The sequence below is a fragment of the Zingiber officinale genome, chromosome 11A (genome assembly GCF_018446385.1).
Source record: "Zingiber officinale cultivar Zhangliang chromosome 11A, Zo_v1.1, whole genome shotgun sequence".
In the NCBI taxonomy this organism is placed as follows: domain Eukaryota; kingdom Viridiplantae; phylum Streptophyta; class Magnoliopsida; order Zingiberales; family Zingiberaceae; genus Zingiber; species Zingiber officinale.
Window position 1 is genome coordinate 8,219,790 of NC_056006.1, and position 17,096 is coordinate 8,236,885.

Consider the following 17,096-nt stretch of genomic DNA (forward strand, 5'->3'; position numbering starts at 1 on the left):
TTAAATTAAGTTAATATCTTTTTTTCCTTTTAATATAAAAAATAATTTAAAGATTTATTAATAATTTTCACAAAAGTATCAATTAGGAATTTATAGTTCAAGCTTAGCTTTATGATATTATTTAAAATTTTTCTTATTAATCATCGGGAATTTAGAGTTCGAAACTCAACTATGGTGTGGTATTGATAATTTTTCTCATTAATCTATCAGAAATCTAGAATTCGAAACTCAATTACGACGTATTATTGAGAATTTTTCTCATCAGTAATTTTCTCTTATTCACTTTATTACTATATCTTATAATGACTAACATTACAAGCGAAAAAACTTCTTAAAAAGTATACTTTTTTCATTTTTTTTTTAGCTAAGATCAAGTATGATATTAAACTAATTCATTATACTATTACATGAAACATACTCTTATCTAATTTATAAGTGACCTTCTAGCTAGGATTAAATATAATATTTGTTCTTATCAATTTAATATTTATTTTGATCAATTTAATATTTAATATAAAAAATTAAATTAATTTAGATAACATATTATCATTAAATAATATTATTTAATTACACACGCAATCAACTATTTTAAAGGAAAGTCCCTTTTTACATTGCACTATTGTTTAATTACGCACGCAACACGTGTGCATCATTACTAATAATAATAAATCTTTAATAATAAACTTGTTTATCATTAAAAAGTTTATAAAAAAAACGTAAATTGATTTGTGTAGGACAAGTTTCATTCAAACATATCAATAATCAGAATTGGAAGTTGAGGATTGTAACTTGTCAACAATAAAATTATTAATCATTTTTTCTATAATTTGTTAAGTCAAATTAAGATAAAAATTGTAATTATTTTAAATAATATATGAGTATATATATATATATATATATATCATATACTTGTTGTCACACGACTCTACATATCTCGAGCTCCTTAATTGAATCCAGATGTCTGGGGTTGAATTTAGGTATCTAAATTGAATCCAAGCACATGAATTCAAACAAAAAATATTTTTTAAAAAAAAATTGAAAGATATATTATATATATTTAAGGTTCAAAATTTTAAGATTTAAGAGCTTGGTTATAATGAATTTGAGTCAATAAAATTTTTTCTATAAGGTTCAGACTTTTCTTTTCGATTATAGTGTTCAAAATTAAAAATTTTAAATGCGTACAAAGTATATTATATGTATTTTGGGTTTAAGATTTAGAGGTTGAATTATAATAGATTTAAAGGTAATAAGATTTTCCTTTTAGATTCAAGCTTTCTTTTTGATTTATAGTATTTAAAATTAAAAATTTGATACAAGCGGCTGGATTCAATCTAGGCGTGGGATCGCTTAGGTGCACATGGAGTATATAAATATAAATATAAATATAAATATAAAATTATCTATTAAAATTAGTCATTGTTAATTTATCGATGAAATTCAATTCTTAAATTTTTATAAATTACGAAGACACTCTACTATTAGGGATGTCAATTTATATAGGTCATATCAGATTTAGATCGGATTGAAAAAAATATATATAAAAAATCATAATCTAAATTCGACTCGAGTCCAAATATAACATGAAACCCCTAAATTCAAATCCAACCAACCCAAATCCGATTCGAATAACCCGATTAAAAATAACCTTTTTTTATTATTTTCTCTATAATTTTTCATTTTTCTCTCACTACTTTATTATTATCATTATAATATTGATATTAATATTTATATATATAACGACATCATAATTTTTAAAATAAAATTTGATTTAACCCTAAAATCCATTAAAACCTAAATTCGAATTAATCTGGGTTAATCCGAATCCGACTAAAAAATTTCCGATTCAAAAACCCTCCAATCTCCAATCCAAATCCAAAAACTCTCAATACAAATTTAAAGTTTTTGGGATCAACTTAGGTTCATTTTTGAGATCTCTACTACCACTCTACCGTTGCCCCCTATTAAAATTATAAAACAATTATATATTTTTATTTTTATAAATAATATAAATAAAATATATTTTTACATATTTTAATTTTAATTTTATAAAATAATAACTTTATATAATAATAATAATAATAATAAAGTTATTATTTAGTACAACCGCTTCTACTCTCGTTTTCCAGCCACGCTTTTTCTCCGCAGAAAAAAAAATCTGCGCCTATCTGGCTTTTTAAACCCTCCACCGCATCCCCCTTCCTCCTCCAGTTGCCCCCGTTTGGCCTCTCTCGCCCACTCCTTCTTCTTCACGGAATCTTGCTCTCCTCCCCTGCGCTTCCGTTTCTCTCCGTTCCCCCCTTCCCTCCTCCCGAATCGGAGCCGCCATGTGCGTGAAGGATGAGATCGGAGGGGAGGAGGCCGAAGAGATCCAAAAGTTGGGATCCCCCTCGAGCTTCGCCAGTTCGCCTGTGAGTGTTCTAGTTTTGTTCTGTTTTATCAACGAACGGGCTTTCAGAAATGTCCCCCTTTTGTGGTTGGTTTCGGGTGAGCTTGTTTTTTTGGTTCTTCGAACTTGGATTCTTTGTATTTGTTAACAGTTCGGCCGATTGGAGTTGAATTTAAGTGGGTTTTAGCTGAAAAGTTGTTTCTTTTGTTCTTCTGGTTGAGTTGAGGGTGTTGGGAACTTTGATTCTTGCTCTCTTATTGTTTTGGCTCTTCTGTCTTCTAGGAGAACTTTCTGCGTGATGAACACAGAAATTTGCGGTTTGATTTTTTATCAAATCTAGTTTTTCTTGTCTAGATAGATTTTGTTCTTTTTTATTCAATTAGGAAATACTGAACATTTTCTGCCGATTGTTTCTCAGTGAAAAAAAAGAAGAGTAAACTCTCAATTCCTTAAAAATTGAATCTTCATTGTCTTCTTGAACTTCCATTTCAGATTGTACTATTTGGTAGCTATCTTGCTACTGATTCTTCTTCTTCTCCTCATGATCAATTGTTAAAATAAATAATAACAGGTCTACATCATCACTGTCTTTTTTTAATAAAAAATGGATATGATAAAATCAGTGTCCAAATAATTGCTCAGCTACTTGACCTTGACTTTGTTGGTTCAGTGTTCAGATTGTGCTCTTTCATGTGCAAGATAAATGTGTTCTACATTTAATATTCAACTATTCTTCCACCAAACTGGAAGAATATTAATCATTTAATAATAATAATAATCTAACTTTGTTTGGCTGAGCTATGTATCTACTTCTACCGAAAATTGTATTGCCTTTTAGACTTTTATTGATTTTTCAGAATACCACTATAGTTCTATTGTTGTTGTTTTACCCCCTATAAATTGTTATACCTTCTAGACTTTTACTGTTAAACTGGTTTTTTTGCCCTCCCTTCTTATTATGGACACTATTTGTGATGAATTCAGTTTTGGCTTTAAGCCATAATGGACACTTAAGTTAGGATTAACTGCAAGTTTCAGCTTTAATGAGCTAATTAACTTTCAGTTTAAGCTTGAGAAATCTCTTTCTTATTTGGAAATGTTAATGAATTGGGCAACAGATACATTGGCATTTATGAATCTTCTCAGTTCAGATCTACTTCTCAACTTGATCAAAAAAAATTTCTGCTTTTTACTGAGATTTTTCTTTTGTGGTTTCAACTAGTTTGCTTGTCTTTGGCTGTAAAGCTAACAATCTCTAGTTTTGTTCAGATGGAGAGGATTTGTGAGAATACAGTCTCCATTGACGATCTCAATCCGGTTATGAACTTTGTCCCGATCGTTCGTTCTGGGGAATGGTTTAATATTGGAGCTCGAGAGCACATGGAAGATACTCATGTATGCATCAGTGATCTAGCGAAAAAGTTTAGGCGTCGCTCTCTTGATGCGGAGGCGGTTTCATTCTACGGGGTAACTTTAATTTGATTTGTTCATGTGTTTTATGCTTTAGTGGTATTAGAAACAAAGACTTATTGATTAGGTCACACATCAACTTCAAAATCTTTCTAGTTTGTCTGTTCCTATTTGATTTAAGATTGACAAACATGTCATTTTCAAAGATGTTTTGATTTGTCAAAGCAAAAGATCTTCTTTTTGAATATGACTGCAACTCATTTCACACCAGATGAGATTTAACATTTAACTGCCTGCCTCTTACGGCCGTATTTGTGCCCCCGGGCTTGACATAAATGGTAAGCGCATGATATTCTGTCCGGATTGAGCAGAGGGTCAAATCCTAGGGATTTCATCACACCCCGCCATGCGTTTGTCACCTATGCACCTATTGAACATCCCTCCATATAACATGGGGTCATTGTAGGAGGGTCGTTAACGTGGTGGTTCTATATTTTTCTTGTAAAAATGGTTTGTGTTATTGTTCAATGACTTGGATATCGTCTGACTGTTCTGTTTCTTTTAGGTGTTTGATGGGCATGGTGGGAAAGATGCTGCACATTTCGTATGCGATAACCTACCGAGGATCATCGCTGAAGATTCTGACTTCCCACTCAAACTTGAAAAAGTTATTGTCCGATCATTTCTGCAAACCGATTTGCAGTTCGCAAAGACATGCTCTCCTCAGGCATCTCTTCCTCCTTCAGGCACTACGGCTCTAGTCGCAATGATTTTCGGAAGGTAACTGCTAAACGAAGCACATCCCTCCCAACTTTTGTATATGTGTCTTGGTTCGAGCAACTGTAACTGAGGGAAGTCAATTTCAGCAGATCGCTATTGGTCGCGAATGCAGGTGATTGTCGTGCAGTCCTTTCGCGACTTGGTGTGGCTATCGAAATGTCCAAGGACCACAGACCCTGCTGTGCAAGGGAGAGGCACCGTGTTGAATCCCTCGGTGGTTTCATTGATGATGGCTACTTAAATGGACAACTAGGCGTCACTCGAGCACTAGGAGATTGGCATCTTGAAGGTATGAAAGTGCCCGGGCAACCGGGAGGGCCACTCATTGCCGAACCAGAGTTGAACCACATTACGCTATCAAAAGAGGACGAGTTCTTGATCATCGGTAGTGATGGCCTATGGGACGTCTTCTCGAGCCAAAATGCAGTGGATTTTGCAAGGCGACGATTGCAACAGCACAACGATGTCAAGGCATGCTGCAAGGATATCATTGAGGAAGCATTAAAGCGAGGCGCGGACGACAATCTCACAGTCGTTATGTTGTGCTTCCATGCCGATCCTCCCATGCGTATCGCACATCGGGGTAGGTTACAAAAGACCATATCCGCTGAGGGACTTAACAGCCTCAAGAGCTTGTTAGAAGAGAAGCCATCTACTAAAGATAACTAGAGTTACATTGCTTCGTAACAACCTATTTATACGGCAAAGTGTATCGTATCTCCGGGACCAGAGAAATAAAAAGCCTGATGGGTCGATAGGCCAGTCTCATTCTTGTAACAACATTGTAAACATTGACATTCACACATAAAGAAAACAAATGTTGTATGAAATCCATTTCATAACAATTGCCTATTATAGCTACAAAAACAATTGCCTATTATAACAACTATGATATGATAGTTATTACAAAATCATAACTACTATAATTTCATAGCTATTATAAAATTATTATAATTAATATAACTATATAATTATAGAACTTATAATCCCGTAAAAAACTATAAACTATAATTGATATTAGTGTAAATTAGAATCCAAGTGCTGCTATAATATAATATTAATTATTATTAACTAGGGATGAAGTATCAATACAATAAATCTATAAAATAAAAACAATTTTAAAAAATAAAATATAAAAAGGAGAGATGAGGCACTCTTTTAATAATAAATAAAAAATTGCACCCCAAAAAAATTATAATTTATACTAAAAAAACAAATCATACGAAAAAACTGAAAACATTTTCCTTAGTTGTATTTTCTTTGGACTAAAAGAAAAAAAGAGTTTTAGTTTTGATCATTTATTTTTATTGAAGGGAAGAAAAAAAATATTAAATTATATTTGTAATTTTGAATAAAATTTTATTTATTTATCATCTATTCTAATCACACAAATAATTAATTCATTCCACATTTATTTAAATAGAGAAATCAAATGCATCATTATAATATGAATTATGGAGTTCTATTCCAAAAACTATTGTCTCAGACAAATGGAAAGTAAACAAGCATTCTTGTTGTAACTCATAAGAATAACATGATTCGAAAAATAAGTTCACTTTGAAATGGAAAATTTCGTAAAGGAAATTCAGAACTCAAACCGCAGTGAATCCCTTCTTGCCACGACTGCTTGTCGATCCAGCAGGAATAACTTTTAGCACGTTAAAACGAACAGTCTTGGAAAGTGGCCTGAATAGAAGATAATATTCAGAGTTAATGGAATTATAACAAGAAGTAAGTCATTGAAATGCATTCTAAATTTCTGATACTTTCTAAATTTGAAGACATCAATTTTGATGGATAGTAATCATTAAGCTCGAATGGTTTTTCTCAAGGTGATGGGCCTGATGGCCCTCTGAGATCATGGCGAAACTCGTTTAGGGAAAGACGGTAGGGATCAAGATTGAGACAGCTCAATTGGCGTAAAACTCAACCTGGCAAAAGAGTGGGGATCATGATAGAGGCGGCTCGAGCAAGCAAAGTTGAAGCCCAATCAGACGAACAAAGCTAGATTGGGTTGAGGATCGAGCCAGTAGAGCTAGGCCTAGCAGAGGTAGAGGGAATCTTGTTCAAAATAAGGAAGAGGGAAGAGTAGAGATTTAGATCAGGCCAAGGATGGAAAACATTGTCCTTCTCTAATCATCCAACTGGCCCCTAAATATATTGCAGTTTCATCAAAAAATGAGAAGCCGAGAATTACCTGCACTGACCAATTATGACATGGTCACCTTCCTTTACACGAAAACAAGGGGAAATGTGTGCAGGGATATTGGAGTGTCTCTTCTCATATCTACAGCCAAGAAATTGCCATCTTTAGTGCTAAAAATAAAGCAAACATAAAAAAAATACTGTCATGGCAGTTTAGTTCCCTTCTTGCCTTTGATATTTCTTCACATAGTGAAGGTAGTTCCGGCGTACGATGATGGTTCTGTTCATCTTAGCGCTGTGGCAAGTGCCTGCTATGATGCGACCACGAATTGATACAGTTCCAGTGAATGGGCATTTCTTATCAATGTAGGTCCCTGCAAACAAGGGATTATGCTTCAGTGAGAAAGCAGTAAGAAGGTTCACACATCACTGGAATTCATAGAGGCATTTAAGATAAGATTGTCATCTTAAGTTCTAAGACACAATGCAACCATTGGAGAAGAGCACCTAATAACAGAACACATTCATGAAGGAGAGAGGAGAAGCGATTTAGCAGAACTACTAAGAGTTGGCAAACACCTCCTAAGAATAAAATAATTTCGGCACTAGGAATGAGATAGAGTATTCAAGGGACCGAGAGTTTAATAGTTGGTAATCTTCATAAGAATGAGAAAAAAAAACTCAACAATAGGGATGGTAGAGAGAGAATTTAGGGTTCAAGTTATAAGATTTCTTTTAGAGAGTTAGATTCAACAAGGTTGAACAAGTTTAGGTTAGGAGAATTTGTAATCCTATTGCAGAGTTTAGTAACAATCATACTAGATAAAATACAATTACCAGAACTAGGTAGACTGACAAGCTAAAATACTAAAATATGAACAATAGGATAACAGTAAAAAATAATGACACAAATTTCATCAAAAAACGTAATGCATTTCTGTTTAAAGTAGTACAGGTAGGTTATGTATCATTGAGATTGATCAGAAGTTAAAATCAGATCAAAATCTCTTACGGTAGATGGCCTACAGATGTTGACATAAATAAATTGTAGATAGTAGAAGGGCACTGCAATAATATAACAGCATATCAAATACTTCAAGGAAAGAAGGTTGTTAGAATCCATACCTTCAATGGCTTCTCTTGGTGTCTTGAAGCCAAGACCAACATTCTTCCAAAATCTATTCCCACCCTTTCCAGGCTTCTTCCCCTTGCCAGATGTTTTTGAACTATAAATTAACGGATTGTACCAATGATAAGTCCTCAAAAATATTTTTTATTAAATAAATAAATGAATGAACTTGCTAGCATCCATGTACGGACCTCAGAAACACCTTTGGCTGCTTCAAGAATGCTCTCTCTGTCTGTAGAACGCAGCAATGCACAAACAAAAAAACATTAGAAAATGCCAAACATGACCGAAAATGGCTCTACATAACGGCTTTGATCAACCATGCTGAAGGTAAAAGAGCAGCGGTGAAGTAAAATATAATCGATAGTGAAGCGCATCAGATAGGTAATTAGCGATAACTCGGAAAGCAAAACTCCATAACCACTCTTCCACTTAAATCTAAGGCAAGCCGGAAGCAAAGAAGTTAAAATCCCGAGCATCATTCTAAAGCGCATCAGAAAGGGGCCATATTGGCACAATGAAACCCTAATGGACCATCGAGTGCTTCTAAAACAATAAACAAGAGACAGATATATTGAACTTTGACGAGAAGTGAAATCCACAGTAGACAACAGGCCATAAGGCACCAACGAGAACCGACCTGTTCCGCCATGGTCGATCAAAGAAGAAGGAACTTTGCAAACGAGGATTGCAAGACAGCCCGGTAAGAAGATGAGATCAATTGGATGCGGAGTTCCTGCGTCGCCGTCGAATCGAAACCCTAGCGAGAGCGCCGCGCAGCGTGGACGACCGCAACGAGTTCCTAGTATTTATAGGCGGGCATCGCTGATTGATTCATGGCCCATTTAAAATCACGTCAATTAACGGCCCAATAACAAAAAGGCCCATTCTTTGAAGGAGGAGAGAGTTTAGATCCTATGGTCCGCGAAACTGGAACCTTTGGTCACTTTTTATGGACCAGGGAGATAGTTCACATAGACCAGATCCTTTAGTCTTTTAAAAAAAAAAAAAAAAAAAAAAAAAAGAGTATGAATCATTTATAATTATAATCGGATTGGGGATATGATCCAATCATAATAAGTTATGATTTGTTTATTGGGTTCATTGTCCTCCTAGGTTATAGTTTAAGTCGGGATGAGTGGTCGGAGGGCGCTAATAGTGGGCAAGTAGCCAGGCTACTAGGCGCCTATCCAAGGGTGGCCTTGGGTCATCCACCCTGATCCAATCTAACTCAAAAATGGATCGCAACCAATTACGATCGAATCACAGCCACTATCATACCGTAATTGCAAGTGATCCATCCCCTGATCCATTTTTTTTTACCAGGGGATCTGACCTCTGATCCACAATGTAATTATAGGCGGATCACGGCTGCAATTGGTTGCGATATCCTCAGTTCACCTTCTCACCCAAGCAACCCAGGAACCCGTCCACTACTAGCAGCTTTAGGTCGTCCATCCCAAACTAAACTATAACTTTGTTGAGAAGGTGAACCTAATGAGGGATTGTAATCAATTACGACCGATTCACAGCCGTGATTCGACTGATTCACGACCGTGATTCGACTATAATTATATTATGGACTATCTTCTAGTCCACAAAAGTTGGACTAGAGGATCCTTTCTCCTAGTCCGCAATATATGAGCCCTTCCTAGTCCTTTTAGTAATTTACACATTGGATCATGGTTGAAATCTGGTCAAAATTAGTTACGATCTCCCTTGCTTCAACTTCCACTTATGCTATAGTTTTAGATCAAGTCAGGCGGCTGGAGGTCCACCGCCGGTAACCTTTGATCGCCTAATTAGACTCAAAATTATTATCTAAGTAGGAAAATGATCTAAGAATATAGTAGTTAATTTTGGTCGAATTCTAATCATAATCTAACATGTAAATTATGGGAGTTACATGTAAATTATGGGAGGGACAAGGGATTGCGGATCTGATATGAGCTTCTTCAAATTTGAGAAAGATTCATTTTGGACTACCAAATTAGTTAATTTCAAAAACATCCCAACATTTAACATATTTTCTAAATTATCCAAAAACTCGAGTATTTAATCCACTTGGCCGTTAGAGCCATTTTAGACCATAAGGCCTGATTTCGAAAATTATCATATATTAGGGGCTGAGGTGAATAATTGCGCAGTTCGTGAAATTACCAAACTGTCCTTCTCAGAACTAAATGCCCACCTGCGATACTCGCAACATCGTAGGGGTAAAAATGTAAAACCATTTCTTCGACGCCGCAGATTCCTTGAGCCGTCTCTCGATTCTGGAGAAATCGCAGTTTAGTGGCGCTGGCTTCTTCGATCCTTTCTCCTTCGCTTCTGGATCTGCTCCGGTAAGCACTTTGTTCCTCCGCCTTCGGATTCATAGGTCGCTTCTCATGGATCTGCGCTATTTCTGTATCGCCCGTGTAAGAATGTGTTTTCCTCCTTCAAATCTCTGTTAATTTTTCCAAATCGATGTTCAATCGGTTCGGAATTTGTCATGCAACCATTTGATTAATCGCTCGGGAGTTTTGTGTTGTTTTATTGGACTCATTGGATCCGGAGTGTTCGTTGCTTTGCCTCTTGGAGTGTTTTCGATCTGGAGATTATTATATTGTTTTTTATATATATAAAAAGTGTATTTTGAAGTGATTAACAGAGGCGTCGATACTAACTGATCCACTGTCTCGTGCTTTTAGGGTAGAATTGCAATCGATTCCTTGAAGCCTATGGGTGGTTGGAGCTCACAGCTCCTCTTGTTATATCTGGTTGTTCTTTGCTCTGCGAATTATGTTTTATGTGGGAGTACAAGTCCATACGTACGTTCAGAATATCCATCTACCGATATCCCTCTAGATAATGAAGCGTTTGTTATTCCGGAAGGTTTCAACTCCCCGCAGCAGGTATAGCCATGGAAGTGCAATAATAATCGTATTTATCAACACACTCATATTTTCTTCATCTTGTTGCTTTTCTGTGGTTTCCTTATCTGTCCGATACTCAATCTTCCTAGTTGTATTCAGGTTAGTGTGTTTTGTAGATTTATATTCAACTTACAGGAGATAAATATGTCATGCTAATAGTATCACTCGTGTGCGTGATAGAACCGAGATTGATGGAAATAGGGAGCGAGGTATATAATTTTGTGTTGGGGAAGCATAATAAGAATCATTCACATAAGTATGTTTACTATCTCATGTGTGGAACAAAAATGTTAACCTGGCCTTCCAAATAGGATAGATGGACAGGACCATATTTACTAGGCCTTCAAAGTGAATTCCATTCTTACAACATGGTTGATTGAAGACCAAAAGGAGGTCTTAGATTAGGTTAATTAATCACCTTCTATTGTGCATTATATGTAATGTTGATGACTAATAGTCATCTTATCGAATGGAGACCTTTACGGACAATTTAAAGTATGCCTTCACCGTTTCTATATAATGACCTTCTTTTTAACTTGTCAGTTAACTAGAGAAATGCTATAGGTTAAAGACCCAAAGCACTGATTGAATATGTTTAACTAACACTTATTACACATTCAATCAGCAAAGATATTTGAGCATCATATGTAGTGTTGATAACTTATAATTATTTTGTCAAACAGAGATCTTTACTGAAAACCAAAAGTATGCCTCACTGTTTCTGTATCATAACCTTCTTTCTAACTTGTCAGTTAGCTAGAGAAATGCTATAGGTCGAAGACCCAAAGCAGTGATATGTTTAATTGACACGTATTACTCAAATCAGCAAAGATATCTATATTGAAAACATAAAATTTTCCTCCACTCTTTCATATTGCATAACTTGCAAATTAGCACACATAAACTTGGAAGTTGACTTGTTTACATAGGCTTCTGACCTTGCTTTAGATATTTTTTTTTTCCACCTTTTGGTTCAACAATCTTACTTATGAACCGAGAAGCTAAAAACCTTTTGTTTCAGTTGCTATTTTACATCAATGAATCATTTTCAGTTTGTCTGATACAAGTTGTGGTTCAGGTGCATATTACTCAAGGTGACTATGATGGGAAAGCGGTCATAGTCTCCTGGGTGACAACTTCTGAGCCTGGTTCAAGCGAGGTCTGGTATGGCACAGAGGAGAACAAATATGAGCTTAAAGCTGAAGGAGAAACAACAAACTACACATTTTATGATTATATTTCCGGATTTATTCATCACTGCCTTATTGATGAACTCAAGGTAATGATGTATCCTTTTGGAAAATAGTCAAATTGCCAATCAAGTGTCTAAACAGAAGTTCTGATGAACTAAAATGGTGTTTGTTTCCTTTGTCCCATATATTGAAGTAGCACCTCCATAATTGCTTAAATAATGACTACTATTGGCAGTTAACTGGACTAATATTTTTCTTAGATAAGATCATTTTAATAAATTACAACATGTTGAGAATAATGAGAATTGGCTTCTCCTTTAAATTTCGCTACAATTAGGAACTACTTGACCTCAATGTTCACAGTAACTTTTGATGGATATGTTCTATAGTTGAAGTGTCCTTGTCATGGGATAAATTTTCATCCAATAATCACTTGCTGGCTACTGCTCTAATTTTAGTAGTATAGCAATTTACATGATATGGTAAAATCCTTTACGTTTGCTGGCTGGTGCAATTCTTTAACTGCATTTTTATATGGTGGGCAGGCTTTTAACCTTCCCCCTGAAAAAAAAATATCTATGACTGCTTTGCTTTTATAAACAGTTTTATTTCTTGTTTCGTATTTATTTATCTATTTAGTGAAAATATATTTTCTACAAACTCTATTGTTTAAATCTGATCACAGATTTTTGGTAATTAGCCTGCCAGATATCAACTGATTATTGTTGCTTTCCAATGTACTGTGTACAATGTCTATGGTGATTACTGGCAGCCAGATCTTTGGCTGAATTTTTCCAATTCCTTATAAAGCAATCTATCAGTTCTTAATCAAACTTAGATTTGTTGATGTATTTAATACCACAATTGTTTTCTTTTTCTTTTTCTTTTTAAAAAAATTATTCATTTAGAACATTGTATTATGTATCTAATGTTTTTATTGAAAACATGAACCAGAAACTATAGCTGAATTATATAATTTTGAAACTGTCATTTTATGGTTTTTGTTGCAGCATAACACAAAGTATTATTATAAAATTGGAGCTGGTTCCTCTGCTAGAGAATTCTGGTTCCAAACACCACCTGAGATCCAGCCAGATGCTGCATACACATTTGGCATAATTGGTTGGTATATTTTTTCTGTTACAACTGATATCGAGGGAAATGCATAAATGATAGTATGGCTAATCTTCTAACATCTTCAAGGTTTTGGATTGTTTTATCAGCTGTGCTAGATATATTCATCTTGTTTTAATGATCAAATGTTATTTATAAGATTTAGCAATGGAAATGTGGATAAGATATTCCTTGCAGAGGTTTTGTAAACAAATACAACATGAATGTTGATTGTTCACTTGAACATGAGCAACAAAATAAGGTAACTTTTGACAACAACTAGATAATCATAAATGAAGGACAAGGAAACTAGAGGAGCACTCTTCTTTGCTTTTGTTTCAAATTAATTGTAGCAAACACTTGGATAATTATCTTAAAGGTTGTAACTATCTAAGGATCTTTTGAAGTGAAACAAGGCAACTTCTTTCAACTCTATTTTGTTTATTGAAAATGATGGAAAAGGAAAGTAGAGAATTACTGTGCTTTGTTTGCATGGATAGTGGTATGAATTATTAACTTGAAGGTCCTAGCTATAAGGACAAACATGCCTTCATCTGTAGAACATGCCTGCCAAAAAGAGATGATTAATTAACTTTTTGAGAAACATTTTTCCTTCCAAGTTGAATCATGCTTTTGCAACTTGCAGTATTCTGTATAAAAATGCAGCCATAAATGTGATTTCTAATAGCATAGTTTTTATCACTAGGTGATCTGGGGCAAACTTATAATTCTCTTTCCACTCTCGACCACTACATGAAAAGTGGTGGACAAACTTTGTTGTTTGTTGGAGATCTCTCTTACGCAGATAATTATAAACATAATGATGGTGTCCGCTGGGATTCATGGGGTTGCCTTGTGGAAAAAAGTGCTGCATATCAACCATGGATTTGGACGACTGGCAATCATGAAATAGAGTATCGACCTGATTTGGTACTTTTTCTTTCATAGATACTTCTATTGGCTAATATCTTGTCATTGTTTTTGTATACTACTTTTTGATTTTTAACAAGATACTTAGTATGCTGGAGCATTTTGCTAATGATATAATGTAAAATTTCCAGTATATTAAAAGCTACGCTTCTACCAAAATGAAATTTATTCTTACAAAAGCTATCAAAACATGCATATAAGAGATACCATGTTTACGCTGATAGAAAATTTACCTTTGTTAACTATTAACTACTGGCTTTGTTCCTCCTTGATAATGGTCCTAGAGATTGAGGAGAAAGAAGCTTATACGCTCGCATGCTAATAGATATTCATTTGTTTACTTTTGTTAGGGAGAGACCACTATGTTCAAAGCATTTTTGCACAGATTCTTGACGCCTTACAAGGCTTCCCAGAGCAGTTCACCCCTTTGGTATGCAATCAGGCGTGCATCTGCTCATATTATTGTGCTTTCAAGCTACTCTCCCTTTGGTATGCTTATTTGTCCTTCACTGCATCTTTTATTGTAACGGGATGAAGTCATTTGTGCCTCATCAAATTTCTGACTAGATGAGAACAATAGGATTTGATAAACCATCTAAGTTATCATCGACCACAACTTCTTAGGCTTGTTGGTTAGTGATTGACTAGCGAATAGAAACTCGACTTCTTTTTCCCTTTTGTTGTGGATGTATTCGTGTAGGGCTGTGAATGTTGAACACAATTTGATCTGCACAGACAACCTGAAAGTAATAAAACATGACTTGAATATGTAAATGGGTAATCTGTTTACCAAGTTAAATTATGGTAATTTATTAAACTTTTTTTTATCTTACATAACATATGGGTAACCTGAAATTTTAAATTCTTTTAGATTAATACAAATGACACAATTGAGACGGCACAACCCCGATTTGGCATCCCTAATTTTATGTTTCATGTCCATGTGAACAGCCTTAACGAAAAGTTATCATGTTGTATCATAAATCCATAATTCCTTCCTAAAGATCTTGAAATAAGTTTTATCTTGAGAATTCCCCTTTTTATGATTAGGCATCAAGATTTAAGCTATCCTAGAATCTCAAAGTAATGATTCAACATTTTCACTCAACGAACCATGAATGTAATAAGTTTTGAATTTTATGAATTTGTGAATATCGCTACTCTGTTCAACATCTACGACCATTTTCTTTTTTATAATTCATTGTTAAAAGTGGATTCATTTGGATATTTATCTTGGATTTGTAATCTTTTTTTTTCAGTCAAATATACTCCACAATGGCATTGGCTGCGGGCTGAGCTGAAGCGAGTCAACAGAGAAAAAACACCATGGCTGATCGTCCTCATGCACGCCCCCCTTTACAACAGTAATACAGCGCATTATATGGAGGGTGAGGCTATGCGAGCTGTTTTCGAGAAGTGGTTTGTGAAATATAAAGTCGATATGGTCTTTGCTGGTCATGTGCATGCCTACGAGAGATCGGTATGTTCTACTCCTGATTTCTCTAATATTGTTAATTTGAGTATGCATTCAAGATGCCTAGTTCTTCATGTGGTTACTTGCCTTCTGGCCAATTTCCTACAAAGGAATTGCAGAAGAAGAAAAAAAAAGTGCTCTAGGTAGAGGCAGAAGCAACATTGTTGGCAAAATCAGTAATTCCAGTCAAAATTTCACTAGCTATTTCGTTCTTCCGATAGGAATTCTCTATCCAAAAAGTGCATAACTTAGTAGTGATTGTGCAGAAATATGCTTAATCTCGACTCTACTTTGGAGTTTAGAATAGATGTTTGCTAGTAGCTTAATTTTTCTTTCGCTTTATGACTTACTAAGTTTTGCAGACCCGTCTAATAATAGTTTCACTTTCATTATAGTATCGCATTTCTAATATAAACTACAACATAACTACGGGCAACCGTTATCCTGTGCCCGACAAATCAGCTCCTGTATACATTACCGTTGGCGATGGAGGAAATCAGGAAGGTCTTGCTGGAAGGTAGCTGAAGAAACATTATATTAGATTCACGAATTAGTTGTCTTTCCTTTTTAGGTTCTATTTTAATGCTCTGTAAAAATTCTTATAATTGGTGTAGATTTTTTGAGGTGCAACCTGACTACTCTGCGTTCCGGGAAGCAAGTTACGGGCATTCGACCTTGGAACTGAAGAACAGAACTCATGCTTTATACCATTGGAACAGAAATGATGACGGAAAACATGTACCGACAGACCACCTTGTATTTCATAACCAATACTGGTGGGTTCACTTGCAAGCAACTTTGCTAGTTGAGTTTTCGATTGGTTATCATTGACGTTAGGAAACATCATGATGCAGGGCAAGCAACACGAGGAGGAGACGATTGAAGAAGCACAAATTCCCGAGCCATGCTGCCCTTTTTGCCAAATACGGAAAGATCTTGGATTCGCTTCCATGATCATATTGAAGCAAAAAAAGCTCATCTGTTTCATGAGTTTGACCAGAAAGGCAGCCTTCGAATGTTTGTGTAGTATGTTGAATCATTTATGGATGCTCGTGTTTATATATCGACGACTGCGGGCTTCTTGTTTGTATCATCCAAATAGTTTGCCCTATTCAATTATGGCCTTCCTGCTAATGTTTTTTTTATTTAAATAATAATAATAATTGTTGCTATCGCCGATGTTCTTCTTCCTTGTGAATCTCAAACAAACGATAGTTTCCTCCTTTCTATTATGTAATCAGACCGTTATGATTGTAGCATATCGGAAATGCTCATGGGTTGGAATGATGGTTCATAATAACATAGTAATGGTTGATCTTGAAGAAGCAAGTCTAGTCGGGTAAATTTTATATAGGATATGATGGCAAAAGACGAATATGTTCGTCTCCAGCGCTCCTGTCAAGCCGTCAATTTTACGTAGGACATGATGAGATTGAGGATGGCTTTGTGAAACTTGTGCACTTTGTAATCTGTCTTTTAACGATCTCTTGTTAATCATTGTTGCTTCCCTTGGCGAAAGCAATGGACGCGTGTTTTGCACCGATGATGCCTTAGTAGAACATCGATTGCCATCGGTGCGCCTATGGTCCGCATAATGGCATTCTTTTGTGAACAATGG

General features: G+C 35.2%; 3 protein-coding genes across 5 annotated transcripts; 2 read left to right on the forward strand and 1 right to left on the reverse strand.

Annotated features, from left to right (window-relative positions):
• Positions 1 to 2,183: 2,183 nt before the first annotated feature.
• On the forward strand, positions 2,184 to 5,409 carry LOC122032492 (probable protein phosphatase 2C 27). 2 transcript variants are annotated; one of them, XM_042591781.1, is made up of 4 exons: positions 2,184 to 2,411; positions 3,659 to 3,856; positions 4,365 to 4,579; positions 4,666 to 5,409. In XM_042591781.1, the coding sequence occupies exons 1-4, from the start codon at positions 2,328 to 2,330 to the stop codon at positions 5,246 to 5,248; spliced, it is 1,080 nt and encodes a 359-aa protein (XP_042447715.1). In that variant the 5' UTR covers positions 2,184 to 2,327; the 3' UTR covers positions 5,249 to 5,409. The 2 variants fall into 2 exon arrangements, with proteins under 2 accessions (XP_042447715.1, XP_042447716.1); XM_042591782.1 differs by having other exon boundaries at positions 2,186 to 2,411; positions 4,669 to 5,409.
• Positions 5,410 to 6,022: 613 nt separating this feature from the next.
• Positions 6,023 to 8,664, reverse strand: LOC122032915 (40S ribosomal protein S11-like). The gene is made up of 6 exons (XM_042592229.1): positions 8,494 to 8,664; positions 8,045 to 8,085; positions 7,850 to 7,950; positions 6,954 to 7,098; positions 6,777 to 6,866; positions 6,023 to 6,265 (listed from the first exon to the last, which is right to left on the reverse strand). Exons 1-6 carry the CDS (start codon positions 8,503 to 8,505, stop codon positions 6,172 to 6,174), a joined length of 483 nt encoding a protein of 160 aa, XP_042448163.1. The 5' UTR covers positions 8,506 to 8,664; the 3' UTR covers positions 6,023 to 6,171.
• Positions 8,665 to 10,059: 1,395 nt separating this feature from the next.
• Positions 10,060 to 16,612, forward strand: LOC122031095 (phosphoenolpyruvate phosphatase-like). Of its 2 annotated transcripts, none has more exons than XM_042590164.1 (10): positions 10,060 to 10,195; positions 10,544 to 10,747; positions 11,847 to 12,047; positions 12,972 to 13,083; positions 13,781 to 14,004; positions 14,355 to 14,493; positions 15,264 to 15,484; positions 15,874 to 15,995; positions 16,093 to 16,254; positions 16,333 to 16,612. In XM_042590164.1, the coding sequence occupies exons 2-10, from the start codon at positions 10,574 to 10,576 to the stop codon at positions 16,430 to 16,432; spliced, it is 1,455 nt and encodes a 484-aa protein (XP_042446098.1). In that variant the 5' UTR covers positions 10,060 to 10,195; positions 10,544 to 10,573; the 3' UTR covers positions 16,433 to 16,612. The 2 variants fall into 2 exon arrangements, with proteins under 2 accessions (XP_042446098.1, XP_042446099.1); XM_042590165.1 differs by having other exon boundaries at positions 10,083 to 10,270.
• The last annotated feature ends 484 nt before the right edge of the window (positions 16,613 to 17,096 follow it).

What these genes read in the sequence shown, in the direction of transcription:
- LOC122032492 (XM_042591781.1), top strand. Translation starts at nt 2,328, where the DNA reads ATGTGCGTGAAGGATGAGATCGGAGGGGAGGAGGCCGAAGAGATCCAA. An exon ending in AGGCGGTTTCATTCTACGGG is followed by an intron (nt 3,857 to 4,364) that starts GTAACTTTAATT and finishes TGTTTCTTTTAG; the next exon opens with GTGTTTGATGGGCATGGTGG. An exon ending in GTCGCAATGATTTTCGGAAG is followed by an intron (nt 4,580 to 4,665) that starts GTAACTGCTAAA and finishes AGTCAATTTCAG; the next exon opens with CAGATCGCTATTGGTCGCGA.
- LOC122031095 (XM_042590165.1), top strand. Translation starts at nt 10,241, where the DNA reads ATGGATCTGCGCTATTTCTGTATCGCCCGT. An exon ending in GTTTCAACTCCCCGCAGCAG is followed by an intron (nt 10,748 to 11,846) that starts GTATAGCCATGG and finishes GTTGTGGTTCAG; the next exon opens with GTGCATATTACTCAAGGTGA. An exon ending in TAGAGTATCGACCTGATTTG is followed by an intron (nt 14,005 to 14,354) that starts GTACTTTTTCTT and finishes TACTTTTGTTAG; the next exon opens with GGAGAGACCACTATGTTCAA.
- LOC122032915 (XM_042592229.1), bottom strand. An exon ending in CAGCCAAAGGTGTTTCTGAG is followed by an intron (nt 7,951 to 8,044) that starts GTCCGTACATGG and finishes GTTAATTTATAG; the next exon opens with TTCAAAAACATCTGGCAAGG. An exon ending in TATGTGAAGAAATATCAAAG is followed by an intron (nt 6,867 to 6,953) that starts GCAAGAAGGGAA and finishes TCTTGGCTGTAG; the next exon opens with ATATGAGAAGAGACACTCCA.